The sequence below is a fragment of the Apodemus sylvaticus genome, chromosome 5, assembly GCF_947179515.1.
Source record: "Apodemus sylvaticus chromosome 5, mApoSyl1.1, whole genome shotgun sequence".
Taxonomy (NCBI): domain Eukaryota; kingdom Metazoa; phylum Chordata; class Mammalia; order Rodentia; family Muridae; genus Apodemus; species Apodemus sylvaticus.
The window spans coordinates 118,187,162-118,211,823 of NC_067476.1; the positions used below are offsets into that span (position 1 = coordinate 118,187,162).

A 24,662-nucleotide genomic window follows, 5' to 3' on the forward strand; every position below is an offset into this window, starting at 1 on the left:
TAACCTTTTTTTTTTAATTACACACAGACCTAAGAAAATTGAGTGGTGGAATCAGCTTAAGAAATAAACAAGCCCTGCTTGAATTTACCTTTAAATGACACTCTTACCTTGGCTGCTTTATAAAATGACAATAAATTTAAAAAGCCAGGGTTCCTGTGGCAGAATGTGTTTAGATATGATTAGATACTCTCTAAATGACTTAAAGAATGAGGAATTTATACCCCACACAGCACCGCATCAGAAGGGGGGGGGGGCTTAGCTCAATCGGAAATTCATGAATGTCATCAATTACTTCCTGTCTTTTGGGTCTCTTATGATTTCAGATTGCCTAAGCAATATCCACACCTACCTCTGAGAAAGTCCCTGACTTAGGGCCCTTTGTAAGAGTGTGTAGAGGACCCCCCAATCCTCTCTCCCAGTCCACCCAGTAGTCTTTCCATTATTCCTATCATGTATCATGGAGTTATACCATACAGCAGAGACCATGCTGACCTCTGGGAATGGAATTTTGCTTTGACATAATGAGGGGAATCTAGATTTTTTTCCTGTGGCTGAGAGGGGGCCCTAACCCCTATTATAACCCAAATAATCGTCTGAAGGCAAGGAGACACATAAGAAAGGGAAAGAAAGAGTAAGATTGTGAGGAGAGTTCACACTCCCTGCTAAACAGGACCATCATAATTCATATTCCCTCCCCTGCAAGGTGATATGGTTAAGGGTATGCCTTATTTTTGCATTCCCAGTAACCAGAGCCTCCCACAGGGAGCGTGTTTGGGAATATATACAGAGCTGATGATATGTCTGTCAACAGTAAGGCTTAAGGTTGAAATAGATTTTCTCAGGTGAAGGAATCTTCCATACCATCTTGCTTAGGCCTTTAATATCACTTGAATCTAAAATCAAGGGAGCTTTGTATTCCTAGTGGGAAAACAGACGGTGAATTCAATATATTCTTGATAAGCTGGACTGCTCCCATGCTGCAGCTGCGAGGTCATATGCCCTGACAGAGTGTCAAGGAATTGAAAATAGGCAAAAAGTGTACCCATCTCCGCTTATTGAAGGTGACAGTGTTTACAGAAGGAGACCACTGGGTTAACAAGCACATCACATTCTAGAAGCATCTTTCTTTGGAGTTGAAGGGAAATATCCGACATTGATAAACATAAAGATAGACAGCTATTTACCATGCTTTAAATCATGAAGATTTCTTAGAAGGTTGTATTTCCAGTTCCAGGTGTTTTCTATCCCTGGATGCCTTGGTAATCAAGAGTCCAAGACCCATGGACTGTAACCAGCACTGCCTCAAGTGCCAAAGGCGAAGGAGCCACTGCAGAGTGACTTGAGGCATCAGTATAAATCCATCCGGGAAGGAGCTGCAGCTTAGATCCCAGTCACAAAGTCAGAGGCAATGGCAGAGAGTTCCCATGGCCAGGCAGAGACGAGCTCAAGGAATAGTTGCAGAAATACCACGGGTTGAATGGCCCAGGACATATCAGTAGTACGTAGCCCCAGTCATATGGAAGTGTAGTGGAAGGATGTGGTTTATGAAGAAAAGTAAAGAATTTCAGAGATAAAAAATAAAGTAAGCCAGGGAAAAAAGAGATAAGAATGGAAAATATCATATCCAGGGAACATAATAGGAATTCCAGTTGTGAGTAATGGGACAATTAGGGATATGGGTTTTCTCTGTGCTTTCTTTGAAGACTTCCATTTCTTATTTTTTTTTTTTTAAAAAAAGTATTCATTTTAAGGATGAGCGAGACATTTACTTTGGAGGGATTCTGCAGGCTGGAAGTGCTGGATGGTAAACACAAGAAGTCTTTAATGTTTCTGGATTATTTTTCATCTCGAAAACCGCACACTGAGAAAATGCATTCAGTTCCTTCTAATTGTTCTTTGAATGACAAATGCATTGGCAAGCCAGTTCACAGAAATGTTTTTGAGCTGTACCTTGAATCATTTATGACAGAGTACTCCAGTTTTACTTAGGTACTGTCGACATCAAATATTATCTCTGTTTTGAAGGAGACAAGAAAACAGTTTGTTGTGAGCTAGGTCTAAGTAAGCCCGCTCTAGGAACAGAGACCCTGAATTATTGGTTCACCATAGAAGAGGTTATGTGCACTTTTGTAACTACCAAACAACAGGAAAGTTAATCGGCACATGTCCCAAGTATGAGGGCATTGATGGGTGCCTGATAGGTCAGTGTGATGTAAGGGAGTGATCTCTGCTCTGGGTTCACATGTTGTCTTATGGAAGGCTTCTCATTGGGGGTAGTGAGGCTGAAGGTCTACTGTTTAGCTGAAGATACTGGTATCAACTAGTCACAGCTTGGGAGATCTGATAGAGAAGAAGAGGTAACTCTAACTGACCTATGACTCTAAGAAGCTAAAGCAGAAAGCTTGAAATCAGGTTGAGTGTGATTATTATTCCTACCACACATACACATCTATATACAAAGTAAAGGTATTTGGCTACCAAAGGACCTAAGATGGCCCTGGATAATTTTGTCTTTGGCCTTATAACAATCCATCTCTCCACAACCATGACATGCATAGTCTGCCAAAACCAAGCACTCTGCAGTATTTGATGGTTCCAGAAACTTGAGAGTACTCCACCTAGTGTGTCAAGTGTTGTCAGGAAAATTAGGAGTCTCTTCTCAGGCTTCTTGGTCATGTTAATAACAGAATGTACTCAGAAGAAAGCTTGAGGATAAATTGATTAGAGTTTAAAACAACAATAACTCAGAGGTATGGATGAGCAAGCTGTAAATTGCATCAGCTGCCCTCAAGGAGGGAGATGAAGAGGTAGACAGAATATATTTGTCAGAAACCATATTGGGATGGAGGGTAGGGATGGGATAATTTTTATAACAAAAAGGCGAGAAAGTTCAGAGTTCCCTGGAGAACTTTTCCAGGTTTTGCTAACTGAGATAACAAGAAGATAATGAAAGAGTTACACGTCAGAAAAATAGGCAGCTTAATAAAGTATTGACTATATACACAGAAAGCACACTATATGATAATGTCAGTATCAATAATATTACATCTTTCAAAACCCCCACTCATCCGTCTAACTTTCCTATGACTGTAATAAAAGACTCTGATAAAAGCAACTTAAAGGATCAAGGGTTTATTCTGAGTCACAGATCAAGGGCAGAAGTCAGAGTGGTGGGACCTTAAGGAAGCTGGTCACGTGGCAACCACGATCAGAATAGAAGAATGTAGAGTGCTACTCAGCTACAGTTTTCCCCCATCTCATCCTAGAGATGATGCTGTGTTAGTCAGGATTCTCTAGACTCCTGACCACAGTAACAAAATTTATAGATGATACACACACACACACACACACACACACACACAGGACTTACTAGAATGAATGACTTACAGGCTGCAATCCAGCTGATTCAACAATGACTGCCCATGTAGTTGTTTTAGACCTCAAAGCTGGTTGTCTCAACTGGTCTTCAGTATAGGCCAGAATCCCTAAGAAGTAGGCTTTAATGCCAGTGAAGGAATGGTCTTGCTAACAGGGGAGAGAGGAAGCAGGCACAGAGAGTGAGCTCTCCTCTTCCATGTCCTTCTATGGGCTTCCAGCGGAAGGTGTGGCTCAGATTAGACTTGAGCCTTCCTACATGAAAAGATCTCAAAGGTGTGTCTCCTCACCTCAAAGATCTGCATTAGAAGTGGATCTTCCCACTTCCAATGATCCAGTTGAGCAAAAAATAAATAAATCCCTCACAGGCATGCCCAACCATTTTTGGATTTTAGTTAATTCTAGATGTAGTCAGGTTGACAACCAAGAATAGCCATCACAGATGCTGTGCACAGTAGGTGGGCCTTCTCACCTCAGTTAACAGAATCAATGTAATTCTCCACACGCATGCCCAGAAGACACAGATATTCTAGTGTCTATAAAGTCACAGCAATAGCAGCACATATGCAGATCTGCCCTGCTTTGTGCAGGAACAAACCTTTTGATAAATCAATCTTATAATTCTTTCAATTCTTCATTTCCCATAGTTCAGAGGTTTAGGTATAAAAACTGTTAATTGTCACTGTGCCTCCCCCTTGTCCTTTATACAGCAGACATGGGGACAAATTTTGCAATAACAATACACTTTCAGGCAATTATTAATGGCAAATTGATTATCCAGTATCAGGAGTCTCCCAGGTTACTCTGTCAGCATTTTCCTTTTTGCACATACATTTGTGTGTTTAAATGCCCTATTTTTCTAATAAAGAAAGGTGATTATGCAAATGTACTTAATGAGCCTTCGGTGCCTTTTCTAGAGCTGTATAGCACCTAAGAGTGTTGTCCTTTTGTTCTGTTGATGATCTGGTAGTGTGCCATGCATATAAAAGTAAAATTAAGCCAGTTGGCCTAATCTCATTTTCTTTCCCCTGTGTGTCTCCACAGGGCAGATGCTGTCCATTTCAAAGTCATTTTGACAAATTTTTTATCAACATGCTACAAATGGCTGTAAAAGAAATCCTAGGGGACAAGGGGAGAAAGCATTCAGTACTCCCAAAACTAAGGAGGGCGAAGCAGGAGGGGGTTTTAATTTGAGGGTAACCTAGACTACAGAGTGAGACTATGACTCATAGATAGATAGATACATACATACATACATACATACATACATACATACATACATATAGATAAATAAATAAGCAAATAAATAAATAAATAAATAAACCAAGACATAAAGGTTTATGAAGTATTGATCAAAGAAACTTTTCACATGGAAATCAAAGATTTCAATTCATTTGTTTGATAATAGACTTGTTTCACATGTATTTATTATTAATCCTTTTTAGACAGTTCTATCAAGAAACTAGTGACTGGCCTGGAGAGATGACTCAGTGGTTAAAAGCACCAACTGCTCTTCCAGAGGTCCTGAGTTCAATGCCCAGCAACCACATGGTGGCTCACAACCATCTGTAATAGGATCCGTTGACCTCTTGTGGTGTGTCTGAGGAGAGTTATGGTGTACTCATAAACATAAGAAACCAGTGACCACCAGGACTAGAGATGAATGGTTGACAGCACCTATTTGTCTTGCAGAGGAGCCATGTTCATGATCCTGTTCATACACGGCTGCGCATAATTTTCCAACTCAACTCCAGTTCCAGGGGATTTGATACTGTCTTCTAACACTATGTGTGCTACACAAACATATACTCATATGCCTACATTTACATTAAATGAATGAATGCATAAATATTCTAAGCCATGGCCTCTGCCCTCAGCCTTCTCATGTACCTTTATTGTTACAATTTCATAACTTTGTGACAGAGATATTGCTCTGGATTCTTGTCATGAGTCCCCTTCCTAGGAACCTAGACAGACATGTTTGTGTTTTCCCAGTGTCCGTTATTATCGAGTCCTCCTTTTATTCCAGTCTTAATTAATGATATTAACTCTCAGATCACATACTGCTTATCACACAGCAAATGTAGCTGTGTACAGGCATAGACGGAGGCTACAGAATGGCCACAGGGGTAAAGAGGCCTCAGTAGAGTGTATTAAGAGGCAGAAGAAGACTGATAAAATTTAAAGAGAGTTTATATGGGACTCAGGAAGCAGATCCTGTTGGAACTATGCTGGAGGAGCTGAGGTGGAGTCAAACAGAGTCAGAGCAGTCCATGCGAGCCAAGCCGCCCAGGTGAGATGCAGGGCCATGGAAGCCACAGTGATGAAGCACAAGGCCCGGCCCACGTGCATGAATGGGCAGATGATAAACATGCTGCTTGAGCAGTGGAGACTGAGGCAAACTGAAGCCCCTGAGATAGTCAAGTGTTCTCTGCCAATCTGCCTTGGCGCACCCCCCAAGCCGAGTCAACAGAGTTATCGTCATCATGGTGTTAATGAGGTCCGACTATTGTATTCTTTTCTCAACCTGATGTTTTCAGTAGATTCTAGTGCCTGTTTTAGCTGATGTGGTTTGGATATTCACATCTGCTTATAGGGCCCCAATTCACGTTAATAAATTCATAGGGCAGCACCCTTTTCATAATTGAGAATAAGCTGTATATCATTCTCTGCTTCGTGGGTGGTGCTGGACATATGGTGGTATTCGTATGCTAATCAAGATACAGGGGCTTCCCACCTTTCCATCTGCTCCTAAATGGGAATAAAGGCTGTTTGTAAAATGGAATCTCCTAGGACAAGACACAACCTGAAGCCAACCTCTTATACAGGTATGAAAATAGCACAGAGTGCAGTCTAATCTCACTAGCTCCCCTCAGGTCTCCAATCCAGATGACTTTTGTCAGAAGAATTTAGACAAGATATTTAGAACACAATAGGGAAGGTGGGTGGACCTTATTAACAAGGTGCATAATACAGGGCAGAGGGAAGCCGTCTCCAGCTGGAAGGGCAGCAGCCAGAGGGACCACTTGCCACTCTCCACCTTTTAGGTAGGCTTTGCATGGCTTTCCGATAGGTTGGTCCTCTGCTGCCAATGAAATGAGCCAATTTAAACCAGATTAGATTACATTAAAGGCAGGTTTACTGGGAAGTGGCTCTTAGGTGAGCAAATTCATGTACACCAAGGAGCAAGGCCAGGGATGTCACCATGAGGAAAGGGAGTAGGTAGGAGAGGGAGGGAGAATGAGAAAAGGAGGTGAGTGGGCAGAGAAAGAAGAGGAGGAGAAAGAGAGAGACAGGGGAGAGGGAGGGAGAAAAAGAGGGAGGGAGAGGGAAGGAGAGAGGGAGGGTGACAGAGAGAGGGAGAGAGAGATGGAGGGAGAGGGAAGGAGAGAGGGGATGAGAGAAGGAGGGAGAGAGAGGGAGGGAGAGAGAGGGGAGAGAGAGAGAGGGAGAGAAAGGGAGGGAGAGATATGGGAGAGAGGGAGGGAGAGAGAGGGAGGGAGATGGGGGGGAGAGAAGGAGGAGAGGGAAGGAGAGGGAGAGGAAAAGAGGGAGAGAGGGGAAGAGAGAGGGAGAGGGAGGGAGGAAGGAAGGGAGGGAAAGAGAGAGAGAAGGAGGGAGAGAAGGAGGGAGGAAGGAAGGGAGGGAAAGAGAGAGGGGGAGGGAGGCAGAGAGGGAGGGGGAGAGAGGGAGGGAGAGGAAAAGAGGGAGGGAAAGAAGGAGGGGGGAGAAAGAGGAAGGAAGGGAGGGAGGGAGAGAGAGGGAGGGAGAGGGAGAAAGAGAGAGCATAAATGTCTGGATTACATAGGGAAGAGCCTCTGGGAAAAAGCAGCCCAGCCTCTGGGCTGGAAAGTCTAGACTTGGGTGCAGGGAATGCCAGGTAGGGATGCTGTGTGAACCTGGAGGCCAGATCTGCCTTGGTATAAAAAATATGCACCTTGGTCACTGCTCCCAGGATGGAAACCAAACAGGTTCTAAAATCTCTGGAAGACACAGCTTTTCCAAGGGGTGTTTTCTGTCCAGGTGACTAGCATGGCCACTTAGGTTTATTCTGAAAGGAACTAGCTGTGTCTTAATTTTCTTTACTAGAAAGCCTCTGGCCACATAATAACCTTATGATATTTTGAGCAGTTTAGAAAGTTTTATCTCCACCCAGGGTCAGTGGTATGATTCAGGGTCCATTCTTTTGACCAAAAAAGGAAGAAAAAAAACTCACATGAGAGAATAAATTTAACTAAAGAAAGAACAAACAAAAGGTAAACCTATGCAATTCCTGGTTACTAGGAGGAAATAGCTCTCCCTCCAAGGACCCTACTACCCCTTCTTCCTCCATTGTCCGACCTACAGTTATTACTTAATGTGGTGTTTTAAAGTGTTGATGGGCAACTGTAATGCTTCTCTTTCTCTCACATGGTATTTCCAATTCTGAGGGTCAATTGTCATACTTCCCTCTTCCTCAAAAATCCCTGTGTGTGACAAGGGCATGGGAGGAAGGCCCAAAAGGAATTACACTGGCAGGGGTGGAGCCTGCTTAGTCCTAACTAGCTACATAAGAGCTTCACTAAGTTATCTTGGCTCTGCTCACAACTTTTAACCTTCTAAAGTTTTCTTAGTGTTCCTTTTGTTGCTTGTGCTGTAGGATGTCAGCTGCACACAGCTTCCTATGTTTCTTCTAACACTTAAATACTTTTAGCTCTTTTAGGTACTTGACCAATTTCACATTAATTTATTCCATGTGGTGTGAAAGAGGTACCCAGTTATTTATTTACTTACTTATTTATTTTTGCATATGGCTGTTCTATTAGCCCAGGCTAATTCATTGAAAATATTGTTTTATACTGAGTTGTATTCATAACCCTGTTGGAAGCCAGTTGACTGTAAATGGAAGATGTACTTCTAAACCTTCATTTCCACTGCATTTACCTGTGTGTTTCTTCCTGTGATGGCACGATACTGTCTTGATTACTGTAAGTTGGTAGTAAATCCTTAAATTGGAAAATGTGATTTTTTTTCCAACTTTGTTTATATTTTTTCAAGACTACTTTGGCTAATTAAGTGCCTCTGCCCCTGTTATGGTCCGTGGGAATGGTGCCATAAAGTCATACCATGCAGCAGATGTCATGTGGGAGTTCATTGGGGAGGGGCTATACAGAGGTTGCCTCTGGGCAAGGGCGGAGGGAAGAAGAGAGTGGGGAGAGGAGAGACTGGCCTTTTATAAGGGCATGTAGCACATGTGCAGGGAAGATAGAAAACTCATGGTACCAGTGGGAATGTGTCGCATCTTGGCAGCTGATGATGACGTATCTTCCTGTCCCTGGGTCCCTGGGGCAGGTAGTGGAGATAGATGCCTGGTTGCTAACAACCTTTATATTCCCATGTGACATTTTGGGTCAGAATGCCAATTTTTGTAGGTGAAAGGATAAAAAGGTCAGGTTGAATATGAACTAAAACTGGACACCAATTTGAGGAGTATTGTGGTCTTCACTAAGTATCTTCCATGAACAGACTTGTGTTTTCTGTTTTCTGTGTCTTCCCTTGGGAAACTTGGGTGACTCTACTGTTCTGTGTCCTTTTCATCTGGAATGGATTCTGCTTCTTATGAAATTGTTATGCCAGACAGTTTATTTTTTTCAAACTGAACTGTTGACTGCAAAGGCCTGTGGTTGAGTGTCCTTGTTATGTTACGAGGCCCTTCCTCTTTCCTCTCTTCCACTCCCGACTCTCCACTAGGGAGCCCCGATGCCACCTGAGATACTTCAGTGCTCTGTTTCCCATGTCAAAGAGCTTTCAATGCCGCCCCCACTCTGTCCTTTCCATGATTCAAGGGTTTCTGGTGTTTGTTTTGCAGCTGGCCAGTTGGCTGGGAACTCGTCTGTAGAGATGTATCGCCAGGTGCTTCTGTCTGGATGTCGCTGTGTGGAGCTGGACTGCTGGAAGGGAAGGACCGCGGAGGAAGAGCCTGTCATCACCCATGGATTCACCATGACAACAGAAATATCCTTCAAGGTAGAGTGAAGGAGACTGCTATAAGGCAGCTGGGAGACCTGGTGCCATAGGGGTAATGCTTTCTCATATAATGTCTAGGTATTACAATGAAGTTTACAGGCTGTGAATCATCTTTGTGCTTGAATTCAGAAGCTAAAATGCAGCAGTTTGTCCAACTAACAACAAATTCTAAGGAAACTTACTTGGGAAAGATCAAAGATTTCTGTTTGTTTTTGTCCACTCATTATTTTCTTGTATTTTACTATTATAAAACATATTGTCAAACATATTTAACATGAAAAAATATGTGTGGTGCTGGTACATATATATTTTTTGAGACAGGGTTTCTCTATGTAGCCCTGGCTGTCTTAGAACTCACTCTGTAGTCCAAGCTAGCCTGGAACTCAGAGATCTGCCTCCCATGTGTTGGGATTAAAGGATGCCACCTATACCCAGTGCATCTTATGAATGTTGTGTGTACCCATGTACCTACCATGTAAATCAAGAGACAGAACCCCAGAAACACACCCCATGTAGCCATTCCCACGGGGATCCACTCTCCCCTAAGAGGACAGCTCTCTTGAGTATCACATTGAACACTACTTTGTACATTTTAGAGCTACCCACATTTGAAGACAACCCTAAACAGTGTGACCCCACCAGTTGAGATTGGCTTAGATTGCTAAATATTCAGTTTGCATTATCTTTCTGTCTTGGATTTTTCACTCCATGCCGGGAGATTCGTGAATTTTATTTCATATATTTCTAGCTTTGCTTTATTCATCTTGAAGACAGTGTTAATTGCCACCATTTAATTATGAAATCTTTTGAGTATCTCTTAATTGGAAATGTCTGACATCAAATGTCTTTCAGATTGCAGACTTTATCAGTTTGGGGAAGATTCTTAGACTCATAAGCCAACAATCTAAAAACCTCAAATGTTCCAAAATCCCAACCTTTTTGTACACAATATTTGTGATAAAAGTTTCAAGCTTTAAAACATTTACAATTTCAGGGTTTTAGAGGAAAAATGAGGAGCCTATAAATGCCCCAATCTATGATGCTAGGTTTAAAACCCAGTGTGTGTACATCAGAGACCTCTGACAGCACATGGCTAGTAAGTGTATTTATTTTGCTCATGAACAGGGAAGGTTTCTGTCATGGGGAACAGGTGGATGTTTGCCATGTAGAACTGACATGGGTTCTGATTGATTGGATGATTTGGAGGAGAGTTAAAGGAAGCAGGACTGCCCTGATAAATTGGATGTTGTCAGGAACAGAAATAATCCAATGATAATGGCTTTATTAGCCAAGAAGGTAGGACCACAACTGATGTCAGCGAGGCAGCATGTCTTAGTCAGGGTTTCTATTCCTGCACAAATATCATGACCAAGAAGCAAGTTGGGGAGGAAAGGGTTTATTGAGCTTACACTTCTATGTTGCAGTTCATCACTAAAGGAAGTCAGGACTGGAACTCAAGCAGGTCAGGAAGCAGGGGCTGATGCAAAGGCCATGGAGGGATGTTTCTTACTGGTTTGCTTCCCTTGGCTTGCTCAGCCTGCTCTCTTATAGAACCCAAGAGCACTAGCCCAAAGGTGGAACCACCCACAAGGGGTCCTCACCACTTGATCACTAATTGAGAAAATGCCCCACAGTTGGATCTCATGGAGGCACTTCCCCAACTGAAACTCCTTTCTCTGTGATAACTCCAGCCTGTGTCAAGTTGACACACAAAACTAGCTAGTACAATTGACACCTTGTCAACTTGACACACAAACACATCATTATTAAGCCTCAACCCTTACTTTCTTATTCATCCCCAAGATCTAAATTACTTTAAAAGTCCCACAGTCTTTACATATTAAAAGTTCAATCACTTTAAAATATCCAATATCTTTAAAATTCAAAGTCTCTCAACTGTGGGCTCCACTAAAATACTTTCTTCCTTCAAAAGGGAAACATATCAGGGCACAGTCACAACCAAATGCAAAACTCAAATTCCAATAGTTCAATGTCTAGGATCCAACTCACGATCTTCTGGGCTCCTCCAAGGGCTTGGGTCACTTCTTCAGCTCTGCCCTGTGTAGCACACAGCTTGTCTTCTAGGCTCCAGCTCACTGCTGCTGCTGTTTTTGGTGATCATCACATGGTACTGGCATCTCCAAAATGCTGCTATCATCCACTGTAATTAGGCTTTACCAATAGCCTCTCATAGGCTCTCATCAGAGTGACAAGCCTCTGCTCCTACGCATGACCCCTTCAAGTCCTGGGCCATCAAGTGCAACTGAGGTTGCACCTTCACCAATGACCTCCCGTGGCCTCTCACTGTGCCAAGAGCCTCAGCTGCTCTTCATGACCCCTTCATGCCTTCAAAACCATTACCATCTGGGTGACTCTTACACAGTACCAAGTCCAGCCACAGCACAAAATACAACTCTGGCTATCTCTGGAACACACTCTCTGTGCTCTCAGAAAACACTTCTAAGAAGATTTCATCTCAGTGATGCTGGTCTCTTCTTAATCACGCTAATTTCTTAGCTCCAGCTAACCAGCATCAATAGTCCCAGTAACACAAAGGTTTGCTTTAGTGGTTCTGGTATCTTGTTACTTACAGCTGATTCTTCAGCCCCAGCTAACCAAAACCACAAAATCTTCACAATCAAAACATGGCCACTTTAAGAGTCTTTAATCTTCCCTCTGAAATTTCACAAGCCAGGCCTCCATCTTCTGCACTGTTTGTAACATTGTCTTCCAAGTTCCTACAGAACTTTCCACAGCTTTTCTAGCTCAAAGTTCCAAAGTCCTTCCACAATCTTCCCCAAAACATGGTCAGGTTGTCACAGGAATACCCCACTATGCTGGTACCAATTTGTCTTAGTCAGGGTTTCTATTCCTGCACAAACATCATGACCAAGAAGCAAGTTGGGGAGGAAAGGGTTTATTGAGCTTACACTTCCATGCTGTAGTTTATCACTAAAGGAAGTCAGGAACTCAAGCAGGTCAGGAAGCAGGAGCTGATGCAGAGACCATGGAGGGATGTTTCTTACTGGCTTGCTTCCCCTGGCTTGCTCAGCCTGCTCTCTTATAGAACCCAAGAGCACCAGCCCAAAGATGGAACCACCCACAAGGGGCCCTCCCCACTTGATCACTAATTGAGAAAATGCCCCACAGCTGGATCTCATGGAGGCACTTCCCCAACTGAAACTCCTTTCTCTGTGATAACTCCAGCCTGTGTCAAGTTGACACATGAAACTAGCCAGTACATGGCGTCTGACATCATTACTGAGCAGAACTAGCATATGTTTACTTCTTCAATCCTTGGATCCATCCTGTGCTGTAAAGGACTTTGCCACCATGTATGTGGACATCTGAGCCAGAGTATCAGATTTCTGTCTATGTGCCCTGCACAGAACCATTTGCAAGGGCTTTATGTGTTCACATGGTGAACATCTGGGGTACTAGGTCCAGGGAATAATCTGGATGAAGGTGTGCATGTTTCTGGGGCCATGATGTCTCAGTTGACTTGAGTTTCTTAACACTTTGCGATTATTTTAAAAAAGAATATTGAAATTTAGGAAAATTAGTCTTAACATGGGGACACTTAAGATGTGACCAAATAAATCTGGTGTTTGTAACGGAAGAGCCAAGAAAAGCAGGGTTTTCGGGCTAGGCCAAATTTATTGCAGAGATTTGTTTGGTTTTTTGTTTTGTTTTGTTTTTCTGGTTTAAGCTACTATGCTGGGTACCAACCATTTGTCCTATAACATTGATGTTATCAGAAATGTCTGGGGGATGCTCTTTCTGTGGAATTTGTTGTTATTTTAAAGACTCTCTGTAGCCTAGGCTGGACTTGAACTCCCGCCTCTGCCTGTGCTTCTAGAATGTAGGATTCCAGGCATGGTCCACTTCACCCCATAATTTGTCTTTTCAAGAGTTGGCTTTTCAAGAATTAATCTTCACTGAATTTCACAACACATTTAATAGAGTTTGACTCAAATTCTAACCAAAATCTTTAATAGTTGTATTGGCTCCTGAAGCCAGTTAATTCTGAAATAGTTTAATAACCTTAAATGAGAAAAAAAGATTATTTTTATGGTTTTATTTCTGTACCCCACTTACTTTCTTCCTTTTAGCTCCTGCTCAGTCCTAGTTTCAATTAGTTAGACTCTATAAGAAAGAATGTGGCCAGCAGCCACAGAACAGAGGCTGGAAGAAGCCCACTGGTCAGAGATTTTGCCAACTGGCAATGGTGCAGAGGGTCCTGAACATGGGAGGAGAGGGGGCCGACCTGGTACTACACTTGGGCTGCTGGAAGACTCACCCACCAACTTGCCCATGCCCCACTTCTACCCATTAGAATCCTGTGAGTACCAATTCTGTTCTCTTAGAGCTTAATCAAAATTCTTTGAGATCCTGGGATCAGAAAAAGCAACTGGCATGCTCTAAGGCATATTTCTTTTGTGTGGAGCATTGGCTTTCCAGCCTGAGCCACCAGGTTCACTTGGAGTGACTCTTCTGTGCACTTGACCTACAAGTGGTCCTTCAGTCACATTTGTGAGCTCCTGCTCTCTGCTCGATAAATGTCCTTGCCTGAATGCATGCAGCCAACTTCCCTACCACATCCAAACCCTGGCAGCTTTAGAGGTTTAAAGGTAGAGGACTGCACCCTTCAGCCTGCTGGTGGGTAGGGTGAGCAGGGTAGCCAGAGATGGTCCACCTGTACCCTCCTGACCCCTACCCCTATGCTTCTGCTCATGAGACTTGGAAAGACATGAAGGTATGGAGGTAGTAGTGGAAATGCTAGCCTAAGCTGCAGATAAATTTAGCAACAAGGTTTTTATTTTAACTCCAGGAGCCAAGTTAGAAAAGAACCAAGCTGGCCATCTTCCCTGCCAACCGGGGCAAAAAAGCAGCACCAGGTACTGAGATTTGCTGAGTTTAAGAGCTCTGGGGGCGCAAATCACCAGGGGTCTGCCTATGCCCAGTAGCTGAGCACATCAGCAGTTCATCTGCCAGCTGGCCTGTCGTGGGGCCTGTGTTCTACATGGAGATCAGCAGAGGGGGTTACTCCCCGCTGCCATCTTCCCTGCCTGCCAGGGCAGAAAAGCAGCACCAGGTTCTGAGATATCCTGAGATTAAAATCTGTGGGGGAGCAAACCGCCAGGGGTCTGCCTGTGCCCAGGACCTGAGCACATAGGCGGTTTGTCTACCAGCCAGCCTCTGAACCCAATTCTCCAAAAACAGCAAGTCATGGATACCCCAACAAACCAGAAAAACAAGAGTTGGATTTAAAATGACTGGTCATGATGCTGTTAGAGAAACACATGAAGGACATAAATAAATCTCTTAAAGAAAAATGATCAAAAGCTAGAAGCCCTTAAAGGGAAACACAAAAACCACTTAAAGAAATTCAGGAGAATATGGGTCAAAAGATAGTAGCCAATAAGGAGGAAATGCAAAAATCACTTAAAGAAATACAGGAAAACTTTGATCAACAGGCAGAAGTCATGAAAGAGGAAACACAAAAATCTCTCAAAGAATTACAGGAAAATACAAACAAGCAAGTGAAGGAACTGAGCAAAAACATCCAGGATTTAAAAGCAGTAGAAACAACTAAGAAATCACAAAGGGAGACAACGTTGGAGATAGAAAACCTTGGGAAGAAATCAGGGGCCTTAGATGCAAATATCAACAACAGAATACAAGAGATAGAAGAAAAAAATCTCAGATGCCCAAGATACCATAGAAACCATGGACACAGAGACACTATCCAAATTAACAAAATTAGAAATGAAAAGGGAGATATAACCACAGAAACTGAGGAAATTCAAAAAATTATCAGATCCTACTACAAAAGCCTGTACTCAACAAAACTGTAGAATCTAGAGGAAATGGACAATTTCTTAAACAGATACCAAATACCAAAATTAAATCAGGATCAAATAGATCATCTAAACAGACCCATAACTCCTAAAGAAGTAGAAGGGGTCATAGAAAGCCTTCCGACCAAAAAAGCACAGGACCAGATGGTTTTAGTGAAGAATTCTATCAGACCTTCAAAGACTTAACACCAATACTCTTCAAACTATTCCACCAAATAGAAACAGAAGGAGCTACCCAACTCGTTCTATGAAGCCACAATTACTCTGATACCAAAACCACACAAAGATCCAAAAAAGAAAGAAAATTTCAGGCCAATATCCCTTATGAATATCTATGCAAAAATACTCAATAAAATTCTTGCCCACTGAACACAAGAACACATCAAAATGGATCATCCACCATGATCAAGTAGGCTTCAACCCAGGGATGCAGGGATGGTTCAATATACAGAAATCCATCAATGCTATCCACTACATAAACAAACTCAAAGAAAAAAAACACATTATCATTTCATTAGATGCTGAAAAAGTATTTGACAAAATTCAGCATCCTTTCATGCTAAAAGTCTTGGAAAGAAAAGGAATTCAAGGCCCATACCTAAACATAGTAAAAGCAATATACAACAAACCCGTAGCCAACATCAAACTAAATGGAGAGAAACTTGAAGCAATCCCACTAAAATTAGGGACTAGACAAGGCTGCTACCTCTCTCCATATCTTTTCAATATAGTTCTTGAAGTACTAGCTAGAGCAATTAGACAACATTTGGAGGTCAAAGGGATACAAATTGGAAAGGAAGAAGTCAAACTATCACTATTTGCAAACGATATGATAGTATACTTAAGTGACCCAAAAAACTCCACCAGAGAACTCCTACAGCTGATAAACAACTTCAGCAAAGTGGCTGGTTACAAAATCAACTCAAACAAATCAGTAGCCTTTCTATACTCAAAGGATAAGCAGACTGAGAAAGAAGTTAGGGAAATGACACCCTTCACAATAGCCACAAACAGCATAAAGTATCTTGGGGTGACTCTAACCAAACAAGTGAAAGACCTATATGACAAGAACTTCAGATCTCTGAAGAAGGAAATTGAAGACCTCAGAAAATGGAAAAATCTTCCATGCTCGTGGATTGACAGGATTAATATACTAAAATGGCCAAAAGCAAGATGTTGCCAAAAGCAATCTACAGATTCAACTCAATCCCCCTCAAAATCCCAACTCAGTTCTTCATAGAGTTAGAAAGAGCAATTCTCAAATTCATCTGGAATAACAAAAAACCCAGGATAGCTAAAACTATTCTCAACAGTAAAAGAACTTCTAGGGGAGTCAGTATCCCAGACCTCAAACATTACTACAGAGCAATAGTGATAAAAACTGCATGGTATTGGTACCATGTCAGGTAAGTGGATCAATGGAATAGGATTGAATACCCAGAAATGAACCCACACACCTTGATCTTCGACAAAGGAGCTGAAAACATCCAGTGGAAAAAAGATAGCCTTTTCAACAAATGGTGATGGTTCAATTGAAGGTCAGCATGCAGAAGAATGTGAATTGATCCATTCTTATCTTCTTATACTAAGCTCAACTCCAAGTGGATCAAGGACCTCCACATAAAACCTGACACACTGAAACTAATAGAAAAGAAACTGGGGAAGATCCTTGAGGACATGGGCACAGGGGAAAAGTTTCTGAACAGAACACCAATAGCTTATGCTCTAAGAGCAAGAACTGACAAATGGGACATCATAAAATTACGAAGTTTCTATAAGGCAAAGGACACTGTCAAAAGGACAAAACGTCAACCAAATGATTGGGAAAAGATCTTCACCAACCCTAAATCTGATAGAGGGCTAATATCTACTATATACAAAGAACTCAAGAAGGTAGACCCGAGAGAACCAAATAACCCTATTAAAAAGTGGGGTACAGAGCTAAACAAAGAATTTTCACATTAAGAACTTCAGATGCCTGAGAAGCACCTTAAGAAATGTTCAAAATCAATAGTCATTAGGGAAATGCAAGTCAAAACAACCCTGAGATTTCACCTCACACCAGTCAGAATGGCTAAGGTTAAAAACTCAGGAGACAGCAGGTGTTGGTGAGGATGTAGAGAAAGAGGGACACTCCTCCACTGCTGGTGGGATTGCTAGATGGTACAACCACTTTGGAAATCAGTCTGATGGTTCCTCAGAAATCTGGGCATGACACTTCCGGAGGACCCTGCTATACCTCTCCTGGGCATATACCCAGAGGATTTCCCGGCATGTAATAAAGACACATTCTCCACTATGCTCACAATGAATTCATGAAATTCTTAGACAAATGGATGGAGCTGGAGAACATCATACTAAGTGAGGCAACCCAGTCTCAAAAGATCAATCATGGTATGCACTCACTGATAAGTTGATATTAGCCTAGAAACTTGGAATACCCAAGACATAATCCACATATTAAATGATGTCCAAGAGGAATGGAGGAGTGGCCCCTGGTTCGGAAAGACTCAGTGCAGCAAGCAGTATAGGGGAATACCAGAACAGGGAACTGGGAAGGGGTGGATGGGGGAATAGCAGGAGGGAAGAGGGCTTATGCGACTTTTGGGGAGTAGGGAGCCAGAAAAGAAGAAATCATTTAAAATGTAAATTAAAAATATATCCATCGAATAAATAAAAAAAAAGAAAGAAAAGAACCAAGATAGATACAGGTGCCTCACTCAGAGTCCTGTAAATGCAGTGTAGGACCTGTGTGGAAGACTTAAGTCTGGTACTCAGAGTTCTGACTTCCCTCACTCAGGTCCAGCCTCTGCTCTGCAGAGTGGTAGTCTGCTTTCCCAGAGCCCGGTGTGTAAGGCGGATCTGGAATGGTGAGATTAGGAACAAGGGATTCAACCTCTTCTTCTCTCCATTGTTTAATCAGCAAATTACCCCAATCCTTACCATTTTCTGTATCATTCACTCAACCCACTGTGTATCAGGAACTCCATGAGCCACCTTGTGGTTCCCTGATCCTTCCAGGCCACCATACTTCTGCCCTGGTTGAACTGAAGCTCTTGCCTTACTTCTTTGAAGCATCTCAAATGTCACCCCAGGATTACTAGGACTTCTCTGTTTCATACTTCTCCTAGTGGTGATGCCACCCCCCTTCCAGATAGAAAATCTCTCACAGCCTCACTCTCTGTTTTTAAATTTCCACATGGTGAAATGCTGCCTAACCCAGTCACTGTGTCCCTTGCTTACTGGGTTTCCTACTATCGTGTAGTCCCACAAAGACAGGACCTTCACTCTGTGACCCCATCCACCCACATCACATTGAATCGAACCTGACAGAGAGGAGGTGATCAATCAAGATTTGGAGTTTTGCCATCCCAGAGCAATCGACATGTAGCCTCACTTTCATGTCCATCTGCCTTTCCTCTGGCCATTATGCAAGTGAAATCTGCTTCTCCATTGAGGTGTGTGAAATTCCTCATGTAACATGTTGGTGGGCAGTGACACGTTGCTTACTCTGTTTCCTGGGCATGTGGGACTGGCTTTGCAGTATGACTAGACTGTATTCAACTGTCCACTGCATGCTGCAGCAGCAAAATAAGCAGAGTGCAGAGTTTGTCGTTTTTATGTCACACTGTTTGCCTACTCTCAGTTTGTGTGTTTCAGAACACCAGCATGTGATGTACCTCACAAAGCGGGGATTCCTGTTTACATATAATATCAGTTTATTGCATGGACAAAAATAAAGTGGTGTTCTGCAAGGGGAGGGGGATGCTATGCCTCAGCCTCTTTATGCCACCATGGAGTTGTGGCTAGCTTCACTTCTTCATTTGACCTTTGCTCCAGTTTTCATACTGTGTGTCTTGGTCTTTCTGATGTCATAACTGTCTGTCTTGGTCTTTCTGATGGCTTCCTTGAAATGCACCTTCTGCTCCCATTCTCTCCAATCACATTCAGTCTCTTTTTCCTCTACACAGTATGGACACCACAGTCCCCACTCCATCCCAGGATTTGTCTCCTCTCAGGCAGCTACCTTTAACCAGCAACCTTATGGAATAAAATGAAAAAACAAAACAAAACAAAACACGTAATGAAAGTAGACAAATTGGTCAAACCAAATGTACCTGAAGATAAGGCTTTATTTTCTGTAACAAATAAAAATTTAGGGTAGAATTTTATATTTCTCCATAAATGTCTACCTATGAAATCTATGTAAACTCCCTGCTCTTCTGTCAAAGTGAAAGATACATTCTCTCTCTCTCTCTCTCTCTCTCTCTCTCTCTCTCTCTCTCTCTCTCTCTCTCGTGTGCTTGTGTGTGCTTGTGTGTGCTTGTGTGTGTGTGTGTGTGTGTGTGTGTGTTGAGATAGGGTTTTACTGTATAGCTTTGGTTGAACCAGAACTTGATCTGTAGACGAGGCTGACCTTGAACTCACAGACATCCACCTGCTTCTGCCTCCTGAGTACTGGAATTAAAAGCATGCACTATATGAGGAAATGTGAAAATAAGTGTTCTTCTTATGGGATGTCAGTAGCATGGTGCAATTGTGTCTGGAATTTTCACTTTGGAAAAGGTTTTCAAGGGTAGTTTTACCACTGCAGTTATCCATTGACCTGTGTGGTCAGCAGGTTACTGAAAGAAGTGTCGTAAGTCTCTTGGGTAACAGAATAGTACTGAAAATGACTGTAACATCAATGCCACTAATGCAGCACTATGAAAGAAAGAAGCTTAAGAGTCATTGCTAGTTTTCTGACCCTGAGCAATCATGCAAACCTTACAAAATAATTCAAAGTTAAGGAGAGTAAATATCTCCCAGGAGGACTTCTAGATTTTTTTTCCACTGGTCACAAACTTATGATTCAGTCGAGTCTTATTTGATGTGAAAATTTGGCAAAGCTTTTTACCTGTAGCTAAATGTATTGTGGAGAAGGAGGCGAGCTGGACAGAGAGAAGGAAGAAGCACAGGTGGGAAAGAGAGAAAGAGAAGGTAGATGTTAGGGTACTGCTCTGCAGCTGACTGCTTCGTCAACTATGGGTCCCCGGGACCAGCTCCAGCACTGCTGGCTGCACGAGCTGGGAAAAGCTTCCTACCAGCCTGAGCCTTGATCCTGTTCAGCAAGCAGGTGGTAATAGTGCACCCTGCCTAGGCTCATTGTAAGTAGAAGCGCAGATCACAAGCCTGCTAGGCTTGTATGAGCCACAGACATTGTAACATTGTCTTTAACTGTAAAGCCAAACTTCAGTTTTCTTCCTATAAAATGAAGGCTGTAGTGTTACATAGGTAAGGAATTCTTATTCAAGCAGATTGAGGGTGGAAAGTCAAATTAAGTCTTCTGTAAAACCAGTGCGGGAAGTTTTAGTCTCCTGTCTGCTTGGCCCATGCCCACTAGGAAGGTGCCAGAAGCCACTACCCATAGGATAGTCAACACAAGCCAGACTTGCTTAGGTGCCTAGTGGGAGCTGAGAAGCATTCAACAGACGAGCTTGGAAGCACTCTGAAGTTGAGCTTGAATTCTTAGGTCAGTTAATACTCTGAACTTCCACTTCATAACCTGTATAAGGGAAGATAAGCATTCTTCTTATGGGATGTCAGTAGCATGGTACAGTTGTCTCTGGAATATAGCATGAACTCATTCAACTGAGGTCTTAGTGCTACTAGATAGCATGTCAGTTATAGCAAGAAAGGAGGGAATCAATAGCAAAACAAGAACCTTTAGATGACTTAGTACCTGCTCAGTGTGAGCTAGCTTTTCTCTTTCTCTCACTGCACCTTCATAACGAACCTGTGGAACAGGACTTATCACCCCTTCTTTACAACCCATCAAGCCAAAGCTCAGAAGCACTAGGTCATTCTCCCAACACCATACTGCTTGTAAGTCCAAGACACAGTTACTCAGCATAAGCCCGTTTGCATCCACAGTCTATGTGCGAATGTACGAAATAAAAAAAAATATTGCATCGTGACATCACTTGCCTTTTATAGTGCTCTTATTTTGATGGACTCGGCAGTGATAAAAGTTAAATTGATTATGTATGAAAAGCAATCTGTGAATTCACTTCTAAGAAAGAGTAAGAGTGGTTCTCGCTCTGTGCAAGAGCATCATTCTTGGAAGATATATGCAAATGCAGCACAGAATTAGAAAGCCTCATTTCTACTCCCAAGCAAGGGAAATAGCTTAATGACATTGCTATAAAGAACACTGTGCACTGCACAGGAAAAGGAGAGGAGTCTTTTGGAAGGGTTTCAGCATGAAGAATGAGAACAGAAGTCACAACTTCAAGGAATAAATGTAAATAAAAGAAGTGTATGGTAATGTGAAGTATAAATAGTATGGATGGTGGAACACTTGAACAATAAACGAGGGGCTGAAGAGATGGCTCAGTGGTTAGGAGCACTGGTTGTTCTTCTAGAGGACTGGGGTTTAATTTATAGAGCCCACAGATTTATAGATCTGTAACTCCAGGTCCAGGGAATCCGATGCCCTTCTCTGGCCTCTGTGGGCACTGCATGTATGTGGTACACAGGCACACATGTAGCCAACACACACATAAAATAAAAACTAATAAGTATTAAAAGCAAATAAAAAATAAGAGATTGTATATTTCAATACCATTTAAATAAGAAAAACACTTTGGAAAAAGAAAGCTTGGGTGCCCAATAGTGAATATGCTGTGCAATCTGATCTTTTGTGCATTGTTGTAGACTGTTCATAATGAAAAATAATTTGGAAACATGTAAAAGACTATGGATGAGTTCACATTATTTCAACCTGCCTCTTCTTCTTTCAAGAGAGTCCATTCTGAGAAGTATGCACCCATCTAACAGTTGATGACTAGTTAAGTCAATCGTGGTATTTGTGTCTTTCCAGAATTTTGTAGAGCTATTGGAGCTTATGACATATAATGTATATTCATTGCTGGATAAAACACCTAGGGTATTGAGTAGCATACCACTGGGCTACAGCCCCTGCTCTGACATAAATATTTAAAAGTATTTAAGGAATTAAATTAAAAAGTATAAGAGGAAAATTGAATTACTGATACATGTTAGAACACACACAGGCTTAGGAAACATTACCTGAAGAGTACTCAACCGTATATCCCACAATTCCATGTATATGAGAGGTTTGAAACAATCAGATATATGGAAACAAAGATTCAGGTTGTGGGGTGGGTTGCTGAGAGTGTGTGTGTGAGGTGGGGGTTGGGTCAAGTGAGCAGCTGCTGGCAGGACTGTAGTTTGGGGTGGCAACCATAGAACTCTGTCTTAAGCACTTTTGTCGTGAACATAAGGTCTGTCTCAAGCTTGCTGTCATTTAGTTGGTTTTGGTGCTGACAATCAAACCCAGGACCTTGCCTGCTCTAGGAATGTACCATGGATACCAGTCTACACTCCAATCCCTTTTATTTATCTCTTAATAATAATATTTACGGAAAATACCGATTATATAACTATTATTAAAACAAAATCACACAAATACACACACACACACACACATACCAGAAGTAATATGAATAAATGCTAATAGTGGTTTGTTTCAGAAAGTAAATTTATGGGTAGAAAACTCGCCTCATCTTATTGCCCAAAGACAGCTCTAGGAGCTGGGCACATCATCAGTAGTAAAGTACTTGCCTAGTTTTGAGCCCAGAATTACTATAAACAAATAACAATGACTACAAACCTGACACCTACAAAGACCTACAAAAGAAATGAACAATAAACTCCACCATACTGATGATTTTAATGCCAAGAAAAAATGCAGGTGAAGAACTGAGCAGTGTTTAATACGTGTGTGTTCTTGTTTTAGGAAGTCATAGAAGCCATCGCAGAGTGTGCGTTCAAGACTTCTCCTTTTCCCATCCTTCTTTCCTTTGAGAACCACGTGGATTCGTAAGTATTTGGAACAACTTGTGAACACCCTTTCTTCCTAATGAGGCCTCTTTATCAAATTTCCACCCGATTTCAGATGAATTGATAGCAGCACTGGTGTCTTTCAATCATGTTGTACAGTAAGTTGCATGCTTTCATCTGCAAAGGGTGAACCATTCATTTAAATCTTATGGGCATTAAAATAGTGGGCTCGTGGGGTCAGTCTATCTTCATGCTACCACAGGATTCTAAACTAAGGACTTCACTTTGCATTATGGTAGAGTGCATTGTCTTTATCATGTCATCCCTTTGCTGACTTGCAACGCAGTGGGCCACTCCTTAAACCCTGTTTCAGAAACTCCCATGGCTATGCATTTATAGTCCATTTTGTTGTCTTAAAGGGCCAGTTCCCTCTGCTTATGGCTTCAGATGGAATGCCTATTAACTCTCTTCTCACACCCATGTCTGTTGGCTACCTCACCCTTTTCCTGCTGCTTTTCACTGCTTATTTTTACTGCAAAAATCTATCTATTTCAAAGTACTCTGCATCTACTGCTGAGCTATAGAAGGAAAAGATAACTCTGGCATAACTCTTTTATTTACTCAATTATTTGTCATGCCTGGAATGGAATATGGAGTTTTGTATATATTAGACATGTGTTCTTCAACTGAGCATCAATAGCCACCCCTCATTTTTGACACATGGTATTGCTATGTAAGCAAGAATGCTTTAAACTCTCAATTCTCCTGCCTCAGCCTGGAAAGTGCTAGATTACAAGGGTGTACTACCACATCTAGCAAGTATTGATTTTATTGCAAAGAATCAAGGTGAGGTAATTATAGCTATGATCTGGATATTAGTATGTATATCATAGTATCATACAGTTGCTTGCTCTCACAAGCTCATAAGAAAAAGATTATTGTTTGTGTTGAGACAAAGTCCATTAAAACAACAAATTTAGTGTGTGGCTAGAATGCTTGAAGAACATGTGGTAGTGCCATGAATACGTAGAGAGTGTTTGTGAAGTCTCCTATGACTCACAAGGACCCTTGGCAGATGTGTTGTTGTTATTTTTGAGTTGTTTTGGGTTTTTGCTTGTTTGTTCATTTTAATAAAGCTGGTGGCATTTATAATAACAGGGTTCATACATTCCTTTCACTCTCCTTCCTTATGAGAATCTTCTTCAGTTTCCTAATTCTCAACACATGCTTTAGTACCTGAATTTCTACATCTTGAAGAAGCAGTTAGAGCAGAACCAAAATTTTTAGTTAATTAAATACAGTATTCGTATACAGTTAATATATGAGTAGAAAGCAACTTGAGTTTGAAGTAACCCATTTTGTAAGTATATTTCTAGTTTAACCTCAGGACAGCACAGCATTCACCACTCTGCATTCTGTGTCATTGTGAACATTTCATCCTATTAATGATGAAGCCACTATACATGAGTTTCTTGACACTCCTGAGGGACATGGAAGAGCCCGGAACCTATCCCATTCCTTACTATATCTCCTCACTCTGCAGTAACTGCATTTCACACCTGGTTTGCTACAACA

At 41.9% G+C, this 24,662-nt stretch overlaps 1 protein-coding gene across 2 annotated transcripts in view; it reads left to right on the plus strand.

Moving 5' to 3' along the window:
• Positions 1-24,662, plus strand: part of Plcb1 (phospholipase C beta 1) — a 699,616-nt gene that overhangs the window by 518,208 nt on the left and 156,746 nt on the right. For both annotated transcript variants that reach the window (XM_052183717.1, XM_052183718.1), the window contains exons 11-12: positions 9,224-9,381; positions 23,044-23,126. In XM_052183717.1, the coding sequence (XP_052039677.1) occupies positions 9,224-9,381; positions 23,044-23,126 (241 nt within the window). The remainder of the gene's footprint in view (positions 1-9,223; positions 9,382-23,043; positions 23,127-24,662) is intronic.